General features: G+C 51.8%; 2 protein-coding genes across 2 annotated transcripts; both read left to right on the top strand.

Moving 5' to 3' along the window:
- Nucleotides 1-162: 162 nt before the first annotated feature.
- On the top strand, nt 163-3,451 carry TNFSF13 (TNF superfamily member 13). The gene is made up of 6 exons (XM_070395573.1): nt 163-1,126; nt 1,465-1,543; nt 1,692-1,739; nt 1,876-1,994; nt 2,200-2,338; nt 2,578-3,451. Exons 1-6 carry the CDS (start codon nt 869-871, stop codon nt 2,685-2,687), a joined length of 753 nt encoding a protein of 250 aa, XP_070251674.1. The 5' UTR covers nt 163-868; the 3' UTR covers nt 2,688-3,451.
- A 341-nt stretch (nt 3,452-3,792) lies between these two features.
- SENP3 (SUMO specific peptidase 3) lies at nt 3,793-12,810 on the top strand. Its single transcript, XM_070394501.1, has 11 exons — nt 3,793-4,029; nt 4,835-5,554; nt 6,889-7,128; nt 7,226-7,337; nt 7,688-7,835; nt 7,954-8,001; nt 8,391-8,468; nt 11,554-11,691; nt 11,856-11,939; nt 12,059-12,109; nt 12,555-12,810. Exons 2-11 carry the CDS (start codon nt 4,846-4,848, stop codon nt 12,663-12,665), a joined length of 1,719 nt encoding a protein of 572 aa, XP_070250602.1. The 5' UTR covers nt 3,793-4,029; nt 4,835-4,845; the 3' UTR covers nt 12,666-12,810.
- The last annotated feature ends 649 nt before the right edge of the window (nt 12,811-13,459 follow it).

The following is a 13,459-nucleotide window of genomic DNA, read 5'->3' as shown; positions in this document are numbered from 1 at the left end:
CAGGGGCCCTTCCTGTTGGCAGCCTCGGGACATGGGCAGGTGCTGGCACAGAGCCCCGGCTCGATGTGGGGTGGGAGCAGGCCTCAAGGAGGCTTCAGGGTCAGTCAGCGGGACACTGGGGCCCGGGAACATGGGAACCTCGACCCCAGGATCCCGGGGAGGAACCCTACCATGGTAGGGTGCTTGGGGCTGTCTCTTCTCGCTTCACCCAGAACCTTACGTAAGAGCTTTTCTCGGGAAACAGGAAGTCGTGTTTGCCAAGTTCAGCACAGAGAGCAGTGCCGGCCTTACTCCAGCACACCCGGCCTGGCCTTAACCCCAGAGCTCGGCCGGTTTCTTGCTTCAGAGACCCTGGACCTCCCCGCTGGCCCTCTCCACCTCCCTTCTTACCTTCAGCCAGTCCTAGCAAACTCCCCCAGAGCTCGCTCCTCGGCCTAAGCCAGAGGGCCTTCCACCCTCATCCCTTGACCCTCCACACTGCCCAGCTTGTCCCTTCATCCCTGCTCCTGGCACCATGCCCCACCGCCAGCCAACCTTCCCTCCCCCACTGCTGGGGCCGCCCCAGGGTGCCTGTGCTTTGGCCGCTCCTCCTGGGTGCCTCCTGGGTGCCACCGCAGCCCTGTGCTTCCTCGAGGGACTGGCACCACATTCTCCGGAGGCTGCAGGGTGGGGGTCCCAGCAACACTGGCCCCACAGCAGCGTGCCAGGAGCACCCAGTGCCCTAGCTTGCTTTCCTCCTCCCTCCTTTTTATTCTCAAGTTCCTTTTTATTTCTCCCTTGCGTAACGCCCTTCTCCCTTCTGCACCACTGCCTGCACCTCCTTGCCACCCACTCCTGAAGCCACCGCTGTTGGCAGGGTCCCCAGCTCATGCCAGCCTCATCTCCTTCCTTTCTAGCCCCCAGAGGGCCCCCGGGAGACATGGGAGGCCGGGTCCGAGAGCCGGCACTCTCAGTTGCCCTCTGGTTGAGTTGGGGGGCGGCTTTGGGGGCTGTGGCTTGTGCCACGGCTCTGCTGATCCAACAAACAGAGCTGCAAATCCTACGAAGAGAGGTGGCCCAGCTGCAGAGGACTGGAGGGCCCCCTGGAAAGGGGGAAGGGTACCCATGGCTGAGCCTCCAGGAGCAGGTGAGTGAGGGGAGGAGGGTGGCGGGAGAGAGGGCTTGGTGGCAGGGTTGTCTCTGGCACTCTTGGTCCCAGCCTCCGGGTCTGCAATGTTTGCAGTGGGTACAAGAGAGGGGTCCCGGGTTTGGAGGTCAAGAGAGCAGCCATTCCAGTAAAGGAAATTGTTAAAGATTAATGCTTCTTGTACCTACCAGATCCTGGAGGACAGCCAGCACCAAGCCTCAGGCTGCTGGGGAAAGGTGCCTGAGATGTGGGCTTTCCTGGGCAGGGGAGGGCTGGGGAGAAAGGCTGTCTGGGACCCTTGCATCTTGGCCTAACCCTGACTCTCTTTCCCCAAGCAGAGCCCTGACAGCCCGGAAGCCCTGGAGAATGGGGAGAGATCCCGGAGAAAGAGAGCAGTGCTCGCCCATAAGCAGAAGAGTGAGGCCTTCGGGGTGCCGCGGGGTGGGAGGTGATTGAGCGGCATGAAGACTCGGAGATGGTCACCCCAAGTCGGGGTGAGGGTGGAGGGCTGACAGCAGGGCAAGTGGGGTGGGTGGGCATTGCTGAGATCTCCTTCTTTCCTCAGGGAAGCACTCGGTTCTGCATCTTGTTCCCCTTAACATGACCTCCAAGGGTGAGCACTATTTTAAATGGCTTTTGGGGAGAGGCGAGATCTGGGAGCTCTGGGGCTGGTACCCGGCCCGAGAGAATCGTAGAGGTGGACAGGGAGGATGCACAGAAGCCCTGACTGCCGCACTCCTCACCTCCAGAGGACTCTGATGTGACAGAGTTGATGTGGCAACCAGCTCTCAAGCGTGGGAGAGGTCTGGAGGCCCAAGGATACGTTGTTCGAGTCTGGGATGCTGGAGTGTATCTGCTCTATAGCCAGGTAACCCCCAACGAACGTCGAGCCCCACATGGGGGCCTGGGAGCCTGTTCTTCCAGAGCCTGATGCTCCAATACTGAGGGCTCTCAACCCTCTCTTCACACCAAACTTAGGAGACCCTCCTCCGTTCCTTGGCAGGGCCCCGAGGCCTCTCAGAACTGAGCCAAACCATCCTGCTTTCCTCAGCGCCTCCTCCCTTCCCTGCCAGGTCCTGTTTCACGATGTGACTTTCACCATGGGCCAAGTGGTGTCTCGGGAGGGCCAGGGAAAGCAGGAGACCCTATTCCGCTGTATACGAAGCATGCCCTCCAACCCCGACTGGGCCTACAACAGCTGCTACAGCGCAGGTAACAGCTCTGTGGGCAGTGGGGAGAGGGATCTGAGAAGAGCCGGCCTATCTGACTGGGGGTAGTGGTGGGAGAGCTATGGCAGGGGGCTGTGTATGTAGAGGTGGACCTAAGGAATGAAGGAGAGAATACCTACATCCTTACAGGAAGTAGAAAAAGGTTGAGCTGGGGGAGGGCAAAACCTCAGAGCATCTGCATAGCCGTCCTTCCCTGAGCATCTGCTTCCTCTCTCTTCTCAGGTGTCTTCCATTTACACCAAGGGGACCTTCTGAGTGTCACAGTCCCCCGCGCAAGGGCAAAACTTAGCCTCTCTCCACACGGCACCTTCCTGGGGTTTGTGAAGCTGTGATTGTTATAGAAGGTGGTCCTGGGCTTGGAGGACCAGCGCGGGTCGGGTACAGCTGGGAGAAGCCAAAAGCCGACTAGACAAAGGACAGGGGATGGGAAGGCACAGAGGTTTCTGTGGGTTTAACTGGAACCCTCAGTCTGACAACTCATGATCTCTGTTCCTCCCTTTCCCTTTCCACGCCAACCCCCAGACTTTGATTTCAGGAATATAAAGGAGGTAGGATATCTTGCTTTTGTCTCTGATCTAGCCCCAAATTCCTGGGGCTGTGGAGGGTGAGGAGAGAATGCCAGGCATTGTCTCGACCTGCTCCGGGCCCTGGAATGCTTCCAGACAGCACCGCCCCCTAGCGGCGGTTGGGAGAGCCGCTGCCGGCAGGAGTGCACAAAGCCGCCCCGCGCGCAGGAAAACTCCCGGTTCCTGCGCCGCACCTTCCTCGAGGCATCCATCCTGTCTCTTCGCCGCACCCTCACTTCCCCCCATCCACTGCGCCGTGGCTTCCATCACGAGAGGACTATTTATTACGGGACTTGGCAGGGGATGCCCGACGACGACTTCGGTCCCCGTGCAGCCACGTTCCTCTTTGGGTCCCAGGTTTTGCCTTTCATGCTCGGCACCCCCGGCGGGGCAGGCTACGCCAAGCCCCTCTGGGCTGAGACGGGTCGCCGGGGAGCCTTGGATGAATCAATCGCACGTCTTGATGCTGGTCTTGCCTCACGCCTGAGCTCTTTGTTCTACTCAGAGTTAATAAAAGAGAATAAGTGATACCTCGGACCCGTTTCCCCCACCGCCTTCCCCCAGCCCCGACTCGGGACCTCCTGCCTCCTGCACTACCCTGGCGCCCCCACGACACGACAGGGCTCGGCCGGGCGCTCCGGGCTGGAAGGACCGTGCCCGGCGGCGGCCGGAACGCGCAGGCGCAACAGGGAGCGGCGGGGCGCGCGCAGCCTGGTCAGCCGGCGCGCGGAGGCGGGGCTCGGGGGCGGGCCCAGCCCGTGGCGGCTACGTCCGTGGGGGGCGGGGCTCGGCGTGCGGTGGCCGCGCCGGCGCTGTTCGCCGTGTGACGTAGTAATCGTGCGCCGCCACCGCCGGTGGGCCTGGGGCTCGCGGGAGGGGAAACAGGAGGAGGAGGGGGAGGCGGTGGAGGTGGAAGCTGAAGCAGAGCGAGAGGCGGCCGCGGCGGCGCGGCGCGCGGCCCAGAGCCGTTGGGAGCCCGAACTGAGGCGGCCGCGCCTGAGGACAGCAGGAGTGGCGGGGCCGCCGCCGTCACCGGAGAGATGAGCCGGGAAGCCTGAGGCCGGAGACGCCCGCCCTCGGGCCCGTCAGTCCGGCTTCACCGCTCCCGGTGAGGACGCCCCTGCCCTTCCCCCCCAGCCCTGCCCGGCCCTTCCGGGACCTCACTCCCACCTCACCCGGGCTCAGGGGGCCCTGGACGGGGTTTCTCCAGGCCCCCGCGCTCCGAGCAGCCCGAGCCTGTAGGACGGTGCCGCTGCTGGGACGCGTTCTGGTCCCCGGGGACCGCGGAGAGGGGGCTGGGCCAGCCTGGCCGCACGGCTCCGTTTTTCCCCGGCGCCCGGATTCGGGTGCTTCGGCAGCCCCTGGCTCTCCTTCGGCTGCCTTTGCCATGCTTCCCTTGGCATCAGCTCTACCACCTGCACCACAGCGCCGGCCTCCCCGTTCCCTCCCGAGGCGTCTGAGCATGCTCCCGCTCCCCCGCTTCTTCCTCTCTAGACCACCGTTTCCTTTTGGAAGTTGTGCTCTCATGTACCATGTCAGTGTTCCCCGGCTGAACCATCTCCTTGATTAGGCTCTCGAGTAGGACACGCCTGGTGGTATTAAAACAGCGAAATAGAGCCTGAAAATTTTGGGTTTGACCAAATAAGATCCCTAAGGCCTCCTGCTTTAGCCATTCTCCTTTGCCTCTATGTGGGTAGGGGAGAGATGATGGCACAGTTGGTAGAGGGTCCCTTGTGGACCATGTTAACCACGAAGATCTGAAGTTAGTTTTGCCCCCCCCCCCCCCACTTCCCGTTTTGCATTTCTCTGAATCCTAGTTTATTTGCACCTGATTCCAGAACAGGCACGTTGAGGAAGAAAGGCAGGATCCAGGGTACAGAATGTTTAGATTCTGACACTCCTTTGTTTTACAGGCTTCTGGAAGATGAAAGAGACTATACAAGGGACCGGGTCTTGGGGGCCTGAGCCTTCAGGACCTGGCATAGCTCCAGCTTACTCAAGCCCTAGGCGAGAGCGTCTTCGTTGGCCCCCACCACCCAAACCTCGACTCAAATCAGGTGGCGGGTTTGGGCCAGATCCTGGGTCAGGGAACACAGTGCCAGCCAGACGCCTCCCTGTCCCTCGGCCTTCTTTTGATGCCTCAGCTAGTGAAGAGGAAGAAGAGGAGGAGGAGGAGGAAGATGAGGAAGAAGAAGTGGCAGCTTGGAGGCTGCCCCCCAGATGGGGTCAGCTGGGAGCCATCCAGCGCCCTCGCCCTCCCCGCCCTACTCATCGAAAAACCTGCTCACAGCGCCGTCGTAGAGCTATGAGAGCCTTCCAGATGCTGCTCTACTCAAAAAGCACCTCGCTGACATTCCACTGGAAGATTTGGGGGCGCCACCGGGGCCGGCGGCGGAGCCTTGCACACCCCAAGAACCATCTTTCACCCCAGGAAGGGGGTGCGACACCACAGGTGCCATCCCCCTGCTGTCGTTTTGACTCCCCCAGGGGGCCACCTCCCCCTCGGCTGGGTCTGCTAGGTGCTCTCATGGCTGAGGATGGGGTGAGAGGGTCTCCACCAGTGCCCTCTGGGCCCCCCATGGAGGAAGATGGATTAAGGTGGACTCCAAAGTCTCCTCTGGACCCTAACTCGGGTAAGGTGGGAATAGGGTGGAGGAAGGGGTGGGGAGGGCTAAGATTCTAGAGAACCAGGAGCCTCTTGCTGTGATGAAAACGGCCTAAGGAAAGTAGGATGGCAGTGAGGGCGAGGTGGTGGTGGTGTCCAGGATAGCTGTGAAATGTCTTAAGCCACACTTTCAGCAGGAACTAAGGGGAGGTAGTCAAGGCCGGGATACAGACTCCTTAAATAGGTGTTCATTCTGTGCATAGATGAAAAGGGGAGACATGGTTTAGAAAAGTCAGTCTTGTCCACTTGAAATCCCTCTTCTTCATTCAGTCTTTGAGGATAAAGGCCCTGCGGGTGCATCTCCAGAGGGTGCCATTCTCATAGTGGTGGGATGGGATCTCTGAGTTGTGGAGTGTACCTCACCTGTGTGGTTGTGTGTGGCATTCTCATTCAGAATATTTCTCTTTTGGAGAATCACACTAAACAATTTAGGCTGTGTTTTTACTAATTATTTATTGAGAGCCTTTGCTATATATGTCAGGTACTGTGCCAGGTGCATCTCTCTGACTCCCTAGTCTTGCTTTTCTCCTATGAGTACAGTTAACCCTTAATACAGATTTTAACAGTGTGAGTCCACTTATATTTGGAGTTGGCCCTCCATGTCTGTGAGTTTCACATCTGGGGATTCAAACAATCATGAATCGAAGACCTTTTTTTGTTTTGCTTATCCTCACCTGAGGATATTTTTTAAAAAATTTTGTTGTTGTTGAGAGAATGGAAGGGAGAGGGAGAGACAGAAACATCAATGTGAGAGAGACATATTGATTGGTTGCCTCCCACTTGTGCTCCCCAACCGGGGCCTGGGGCTGAATTTGCATCTGCAATCAAATTAAGTGCCCTTGACCAGAATCAAACCGCAACCCTTCAGTCCTCAAGCCAATGCTCTAACCACTGAGCAGACGGCTAGAGCTCAAAGACTATTTTCAGTACGCAGCTGGGAATCCACAGATGCAAAAGCCTGATTATATGCATTGTGCTTTACCATTTTACATAAGGGGTTTGAGCATATGTGAATTTTAGTATCCACAGGGATCCTGGAATCAATCCCCCGTAGATACTATGGGACAGCTGAGTTTTGGGGGGAGTTAAAAGTTGTACATGTGTGAGGGGGATGTAGTGTCCTTAACCCCCACATAGTTCAAAGGTTAACTAGTAACTCTTCCTCTCTATCGCTATATAACCTCTTGGACATGCTTATCTTATGCTTTAGGTTCTCCTTTCCTTAAGAGTTTATATTGATCTTCTCATTGTCCTTTGATCTGAACCAATTTTTCATCCCCATCCTGTTCCCCTGCCCTACAGGCCTCCTCTCTTGTACTCTGCCCAACGGCTTTGGGGGACCATCTGGGCCAGAAGGGGATCGAAGTCTGGCACCCCCTGATGCCAGCATCCTCATCAGTAATGTGTGCAGCATCGGGGACCATGTGGCCCAGGAGCTTTTTCAGGGCTCAGATTTGGACACTGCAGAAGAGGCAGAGCGGCCCGGGGAGAAAACTGGCCAGCATAGCCCCCTGCGGGAGGAGCATGTGACCTGCGTGCAGAGTAAGGAACCCTAGGGGACCTAGTCTCTCTCCCTCAACAGACTCCTAGATCAGAGTCTGGAAGTCTTACCCTAGTACTCTTTCCCTCCTGCATTCAGGCATCTTAGATGAATTCCTTCAAACTTACGGCAGCCTCATCCCCCTTAGCACTGATGAGGTAGTAGAGAAATTGGAGGACATTTTCCAGCAGGAGTTTTCTACGCCTTCCAGGTGAGGCATCAAAGCGATGCCCTTTAGAAGAGGGCTGGGATTTAGGGGGTGGGCAGAGAATGCTGCTTTTTCTGTCATAGGGATGTACTTGGGAAGAAGGAGGAAGCTAGAACTGAAGCAGGGTAATCTGCAGGCAAAGTGCCTGGGAGGGTCTTTACCTGGAATCCTGAAATACTGTGTGTACCTGAGTATTCGTGTGCTTCTTTCTGAGGAGTAGGCCTTTAGCAGGTCTCAAAAGGGACCCATACCCAGAAAAGGGGGGAAGATTAGACTCATCCTAGACAACAGAAGGGACTTCTGTGTGCCCAGCCCCCTTGTCTTTTGAGTGACTCCATCCTTGGCCCACTCAGGAAGGGCCTGGTGCTACAGCTGATCCAGTCCTACCAGCGGATGCCAGGCAATGCCATGGTGAGGGGCTTCCGAGTGGCTTATAAGCGGCATGTGCTGACCATGGATGACTTGGGGACCTTGTATGGACAGAACTGGCTCAATGACCAGGTGAGGAGGAGAGAAACAGGTCCAAGAGGGAGCAGGGTGTCTGGGGCCCTCTTCATGGGAAGACCCCTGTACCCATATCACAGCCTCCATGGCAAGTTGCCTCCCATCTTCTCCCCAGGTGATGAACATGTATGGAGACCTGGTCATGGACACAGTCCCTGAAAAGGTAGGCCTAACCAGGTACTTCAGTTCCCAGGAGAATTTCCACAGTTCTGAGCAGCTTTTCAGTCCCTTTCATCTCCCATTTTACATAAAGAGGGTCCTAGTTTCTGGGGAGAGGTGGTAGAAGGTAATCTGTTAAATTAAAATCTATAGTCTTGGTCCTGAATTTAACAAGTCTATTTCTTTCCTCCAGTCTTTAGTGTTTTTCCCCTATGGCTAACCCACAAATTGGGATAGGAAGTCCTAAGATAAAGTTACAAACATGTTTGGGGGTTTTTCTCTGTCAGTTGGGATGCAGGTGTTGAAAGCAGTCTTTAGAGCCATAATGAAAGGAGAGGACACTGGAGGCCTGAGGTTTTAATTCCATCCAGCTCTTTTCTATCATTGGCACAGGTGCATTTCTTCAACAGTTTCTTTTACGATAAACTCCGCACCAAGGGTTATGATGGGGTGAAAAGGTGGACCAAAAACGTGAGTTATGAATTTACATCTACTTATGTTAACACCTTGCCTTTAAAGAATTAGAGTTAACTCTTTCCTCAACCTGTTCTTTCAAACTTTCAGTGTTTATCAAATGTCTTCTGTGTGCTAGGTACCATTCCAGGCACTGAGGATACAGTGTTAAGTAAGGAAAAATTCATTGCCTTTATAGGGTGAGAATAAATAAGCAAGTTAAGTTTCAGCTAGTGCAAAATGCTATAAACAAATTAAAACAGAGTAATGTAGTAGCATGGGAAGTGGGAACTTTATATTGGGTTATCTGGGAAGGCCTCCGTTAGCTGGACTTGATGAGCCAGCCAAGTGCAGATTTGGGGGAAGAGTGTTCTAGGCAAAGGGAACAGCGAGTACATGGGACACAGAGTGAGAGAGAACATTTGAGGACCAGGGCCTGTGTGGTTGAAACAGTGAGCAAGGGAAAATGATACAAAATTTGGTCAGAGAATAGATCATGTAAGGCATGAAGGATAGGGTAGATTTTATTCCATGTATACTGAGAAGCCATTGAAGAGTTTTAAGCAGGCTGTGAAGTGCTTCATGTTTTGAACTCTTATTTCTTTCTTTTTTTTTTTTTTTTTTTTAAAGCATAGAAATACTCTTTCTTTTTTTTTTTTTAAGTATATTTTATTGATTTTTTACAGAGAGGAAGGGAGAGAGATAGATAGTTAGAAACATCGATGAGAGAGAAACACCGATCAGCTGCCTCCTGCACATCTCCCACTGGGGATGTGCTCGCAACCCAGGTACATGCCCTTGACCGGAATCGAGCCTGGGACCTTTCAGTCCGCAAGCCGACGCTCTATCCACTGAGCCAAACCGGTTTCGGCAGAACTCTTATTTCAATGATGAGATGAAAGGGAGCAAGAGTGGAAGCAGGCAGATTAACTTAGTAGCACAGAAGCCCACATGAGAAACGGAGCAGTGTGGTAATGGTAGAAATAGAAGTAGTTTTGCCCTGACCAGTTTGGCTCAGTGGATAGAGCGTCGGCCTGCGGACTGAAGGGTCCAGGGTTCGATTCTGGTCAAGGGCATGTACCTTGGTTGCGGGCACATCCCCAGTAGAGGGGTGTGCGGGAGGCAGCTGATCGATGTTTCTCTCTCATCGATGTCTCTAGCTCTCTATCCCTCTCCCTTCCTCTCTGTAAAAAATCAATAAAATATATATTTTAAAAAAATAAATAAAATAAAATAGAAGTAGTTTTATCTAGGATAAAGTTTTGTAAGTAGAACCAATAGGACTTTCTGACAGATTGGATGTGGGAATTGAAGAAAAGAGGGAAGTCAAGGATGATGCCTGTTACTGGGGAGAGTATTATCTGCCTGTATTTGAGTCCCACCTCTACATTTTTTCTATGACCTTGGGCGAGTTACTTTACTTTTTCAAGCTGCAGTTATCTCATTGTTAGATTGAACAGGAGAACATCCTCGAAGGATTGTTGTGTTAACTGATGAACATTTACTAGGTGCCATACATTGTTCTTAGTGCATTATGGATATTTAGTTTAATCCTCATAACAAATAGGTGACATAGGTGCTGTTATTTTCACCTCAGATAAAGGAACTGAGGTATAAAGAGTTACTCCCCCTGTCCCATAATAATAGTAGCAAAAGAAAATATAGAACGCAACATTTATTATCAAAAAACTATATTAAATTAAACAATAAATTAAAAATAGTACTCCTAACTTTTATTTTGAGTGTTCAGATAGTTTCTGGATTTTTCAATAATTTCGTTACTGCATGTTAAACTTGTAGGTAGGATCCCTTGGCTGCGAAGCTTTGCTTTCCCTATATGCGTGAGCTTAAAATTATTGGAGCCATCGTTCTTCATTGCTTTCAGCATAACTTGTTGAGTGACAGAAACGTATTATCCAGTATTTTGGGAGAAATAATATCAAAGGCTAATATGGTGCCTCTTCTGCTAAGAGGAATATGTCTTAAGTTTTTCAAGTTTTTCTCCATAATCTTTGCATTTATGTCCACAGTTTTGTTTTTTCAAAGAATCAACATTAGCATAAGATTCTCCTTGAAAATTATTTTTGGAAGCACGTTTCCAAATTCTTGATATGGTCATTCTGTTGCACTTAAATTGTTTTGCAGCTAACGTCATTGCACCTTTCTGCAACTTTTCCTTTTTCTTTTGATGCATCAAGAACTGGACAATCGCAACTCGATCTTTGCTTGAAAACTCTCTTTTTTTCATCTTACTTTTACAATGGGTTGATATTCAACTGAAATAAAACAATTGATTTCGATCAGCGGATGAAATTAGAAAAATAGTTATAATTTTTAATAATTAAATTAACCTAAAAATTGAAAGATGTGTCAAAATAAATGACAGATGTCATGAAACATTGATTTTGATTGAAGGCTTCGCAATTTTGCACGACAACATAACTTACAGCTGCATTCGCCAATAATTCTCGTTTAAATATTCACTTGCTACTATTATTATGGGACAGAGGGAGTATTAAGTAGCTTGCCATGGTCACAAGCTAGTAAATGGAGAAGTGGATTTGAACCCTGGCAGTCTGGTTCCAGAACCCTGAGCCTGGGTGTTTAGCTACTAAGCACTTGTACCTTTAACGTGTGAAAAATAACTGGCCACTCTGGGCTGCTGAGTGTTTGTTCTGATACCACTTTCTGTCTTGCTTTCCTCCCTAAGCCAAGAATCTAGACATCAGATGTTGGGCCTTGCCTCGCATTCCAGGGACAGTCTTGTGTTCCTCCATGTGGCTCCTCGCCTGTTCCTCCATTCTTTTTCTTTTTTTAAAATTTAATATCTTTTTATTGATTTCAGGGAGGAAAGAAGAGGGAGGGAGAAACATCAATGATGAGAGAGCCATTGGTCAGCTGCCTCCTACATGCCCCCCCACTAGGGACTGAGCCTTCAAGGTGGGCATGTGTCCTGACCGGGAATTGAACTGTGACCTCCTGGTTCATAGGTCGACGCTCAACCACTGAGCCATGCCAGCCAGGTTCTCCATTCTTTAGAACCTCATGGCAGTCGGCAGGACTCATGTGCTGTCTTATCTGATCTCTGACACTGCCTCCTTAGGTGGACATCTTTAATAAGGAGCTGCTGCTAATCCCCATCCACCTGGAGGTGCATTGGTCCCTCATCTCTGTTGATGTGAGGCGACGCACCATCACCTATTTTGACTCGCAGCGCACCCTAAACCGCCGCTGCCCTAAGGTTTGTGAGGGAAGGGGATAGATGGGTAGAATTGGGAAGGACATCCAGTGGCAAGGCATTCCAGGCAGAAAGGCGGGTTTGGAGGTCTCTGGAGAAGCAACCTGGGCTTGGTGCCTGACCACCACACCATGAGTTCAACTTCGTCTATTTCTCCATCTGCATAGCATATTGCCAAGTATCTACAGGCAGAGGCAGTGAAGAAAGACCGGCTGGATTTCCATCAAGGTTGGAAAGGTTACTTCAAAATGGTAAGTTTCTAGAGGAAGGGGCATGGAGTTAATAATGGGGATAGTGGTAGGAGGCAGAAGTTGAAGTCACATCCCTAGCAGTCACCAGGTAAAGGCCCTACCTTCTTTCTGTTCCCTAGAACGTGGCCAGGCAGAATAATGACAGTGATTGTGGCGCCTTTGTGTTGCAGGTAAGCAGATGACAGTTGGATTAAAGGGTTGGGAGGGAGATGGGAGGCTCTTCTACATCCCTTATTTGTCTCACAGCCACTTGTGGAGCAGGGAGTAATCTTATGTGTTAGAATGCAGAAATCCTGGTTTCATTGGTTCTTTTCTGGCTTCACATCCCACATTGGTCTCATCCTTGGTCTCTGGCATATACCTGCTTTCTCACCCCCATTGCAAAGTGTTTTCTTTTTAATACTAGGTATTTCATGTACCAAATAAGCACCTTGGATTTAGAGTCAGACTTAGAAATTTCTGAGTCCCAGGCTATAGGGCCTTCGATTCTTCTATTTGTGAAATGTTCCCTGAGAGATCAAATGAGATATATGTCATATGAAATGTATAGCACAGGTCCTGACTTAAGGCGATACTCAGTAGGTGGTTCTCATGGCCTGCTTTGTTAACACCTAGTACTGCAAGCACCTGGCCCTGTCTCAGCCATTCAGCTTCACCCAGCAGGACATGCCCAAACTTCGCCGGCAGATCTACAAGGAGCTGTGTCACTGCAAACTCACTGTGTGAGCCTCGTATCCCAGGCCTCAAGCCCATTCGTTAATGGGCAGGGGGACATGGGAGGCCCTTCTTCCCAAGAAACTTCAATTCCTTTCCTCTCCTGCCTCTCCCACCCAATTCCCTTTGGTTTTTCATATTTAAATGTTTTAATTGATTTCTGTATTTTGTTTTTCTTTGAGAGAATACTTGTTGTTTTCTGACGTCAGGGGGTGGCCGTGGAAAAGCCCCTTTTTCCCTCGTCTGCAGGGGACTATTGTGGCCTGGGTGGGGCAGTGATCCTCCTTCCATGCGTATGGGTGGGCCCAGGAAAATCTGCTGGGGTGGCGGGCGGGCAAAGGGATTACTGCCTGCCAGATCTTCAAACTTTTTTTACATATATATATAAACGCCACGGTCCTGCTCTGGTCAATAAAGGATCCTTTGGAGATACATAGTGGTGGTCTTCCTTCAGGGATATGCTCTACCTCAGGCTTTCCTCCAGTCGGTGCTGTCAGCTACCCTTTTGTGGGTCTTGAGACTGAAGGGGCCAGTTTGCCATCCCTGGCTCAGACAGTGCCAACACCACGTCTTAGTCACCAAAAAGAACCCCCACCCAGAGGAGCAAAGGACGGAAGAAGGAGCGTAGGTAATCCTCAAAAATAGGGGAGCCTGAGAGGCCCTACAGTTGGGGAACAGGTCACTTAAGGGAAGGGAGCCAGCCAGGATTGGAGACGGCAACCCCAATGCTCTTAAGCCCGGAAGTCAGTTATCCCATCCCTCCCCCTCCTGCCAGGGGAGCCCTCCCAGCCGCTAGGGTACGGCTC

This window comes from Myotis yumanensis, unplaced genomic scaffold (genome assembly GCF_028538775.1).
Source record: "Myotis yumanensis isolate MYYU_CA2020_CCGP unplaced genomic scaffold, mMyoYum1.0.hap1 SCAF_16, whole genome shotgun sequence".
Classification (NCBI taxonomy): domain Eukaryota; kingdom Metazoa; phylum Chordata; class Mammalia; order Chiroptera; family Vespertilionidae; genus Myotis; species Myotis yumanensis.
The sequence above is the reverse complement of the archived record's forward strand: the minus strand, read 5'-3'. Positions and strand labels throughout refer to the sequence as shown.

Bases quoted from the DNA above. Each gene is read 5' to 3' on its own strand.
- TNFSF13 (XM_070395573.1), top strand. From the start codon at position 869: ATGCCAGCCTCATCTCCTTCCTTTCTAGCCCCCAGAGGGCCCCCGGGA. The intron at 1,127-1,464 runs GTGAGTGAGGGG...TTCCCCAAGCAG, and splicing joins GGCTGAGCCTCCAGGAGCAG to AGCCCTGACAGCCCGGAAGC. The intron at 2,339-2,577 runs GTAACAGCTCTG...CTCTCTTCTCAG, and splicing joins CAACAGCTGCTACAGCGCAG to GTGTCTTCCATTTACACCAA.
- SENP3 (XM_070394501.1), top strand. From the start codon at position 4,846: ATGAAAGAGACTATACAAGGGACCGGGTCTTGGGGGCCTGAGCCTTCA. The intron at 5,555-6,888 runs GTAAGGTGGGAA...CCTGCCCTACAG, and splicing joins TCCTCTGGACCCTAACTCGG to GCCTCCTCTCTTGTACTCTG. The intron at 11,940-12,058 runs GTAAGTTTCTAG...TCTGTTCCCTAG, and splicing joins GGAAAGGTTACTTCAAAATG to AACGTGGCCAGGCAGAATAA.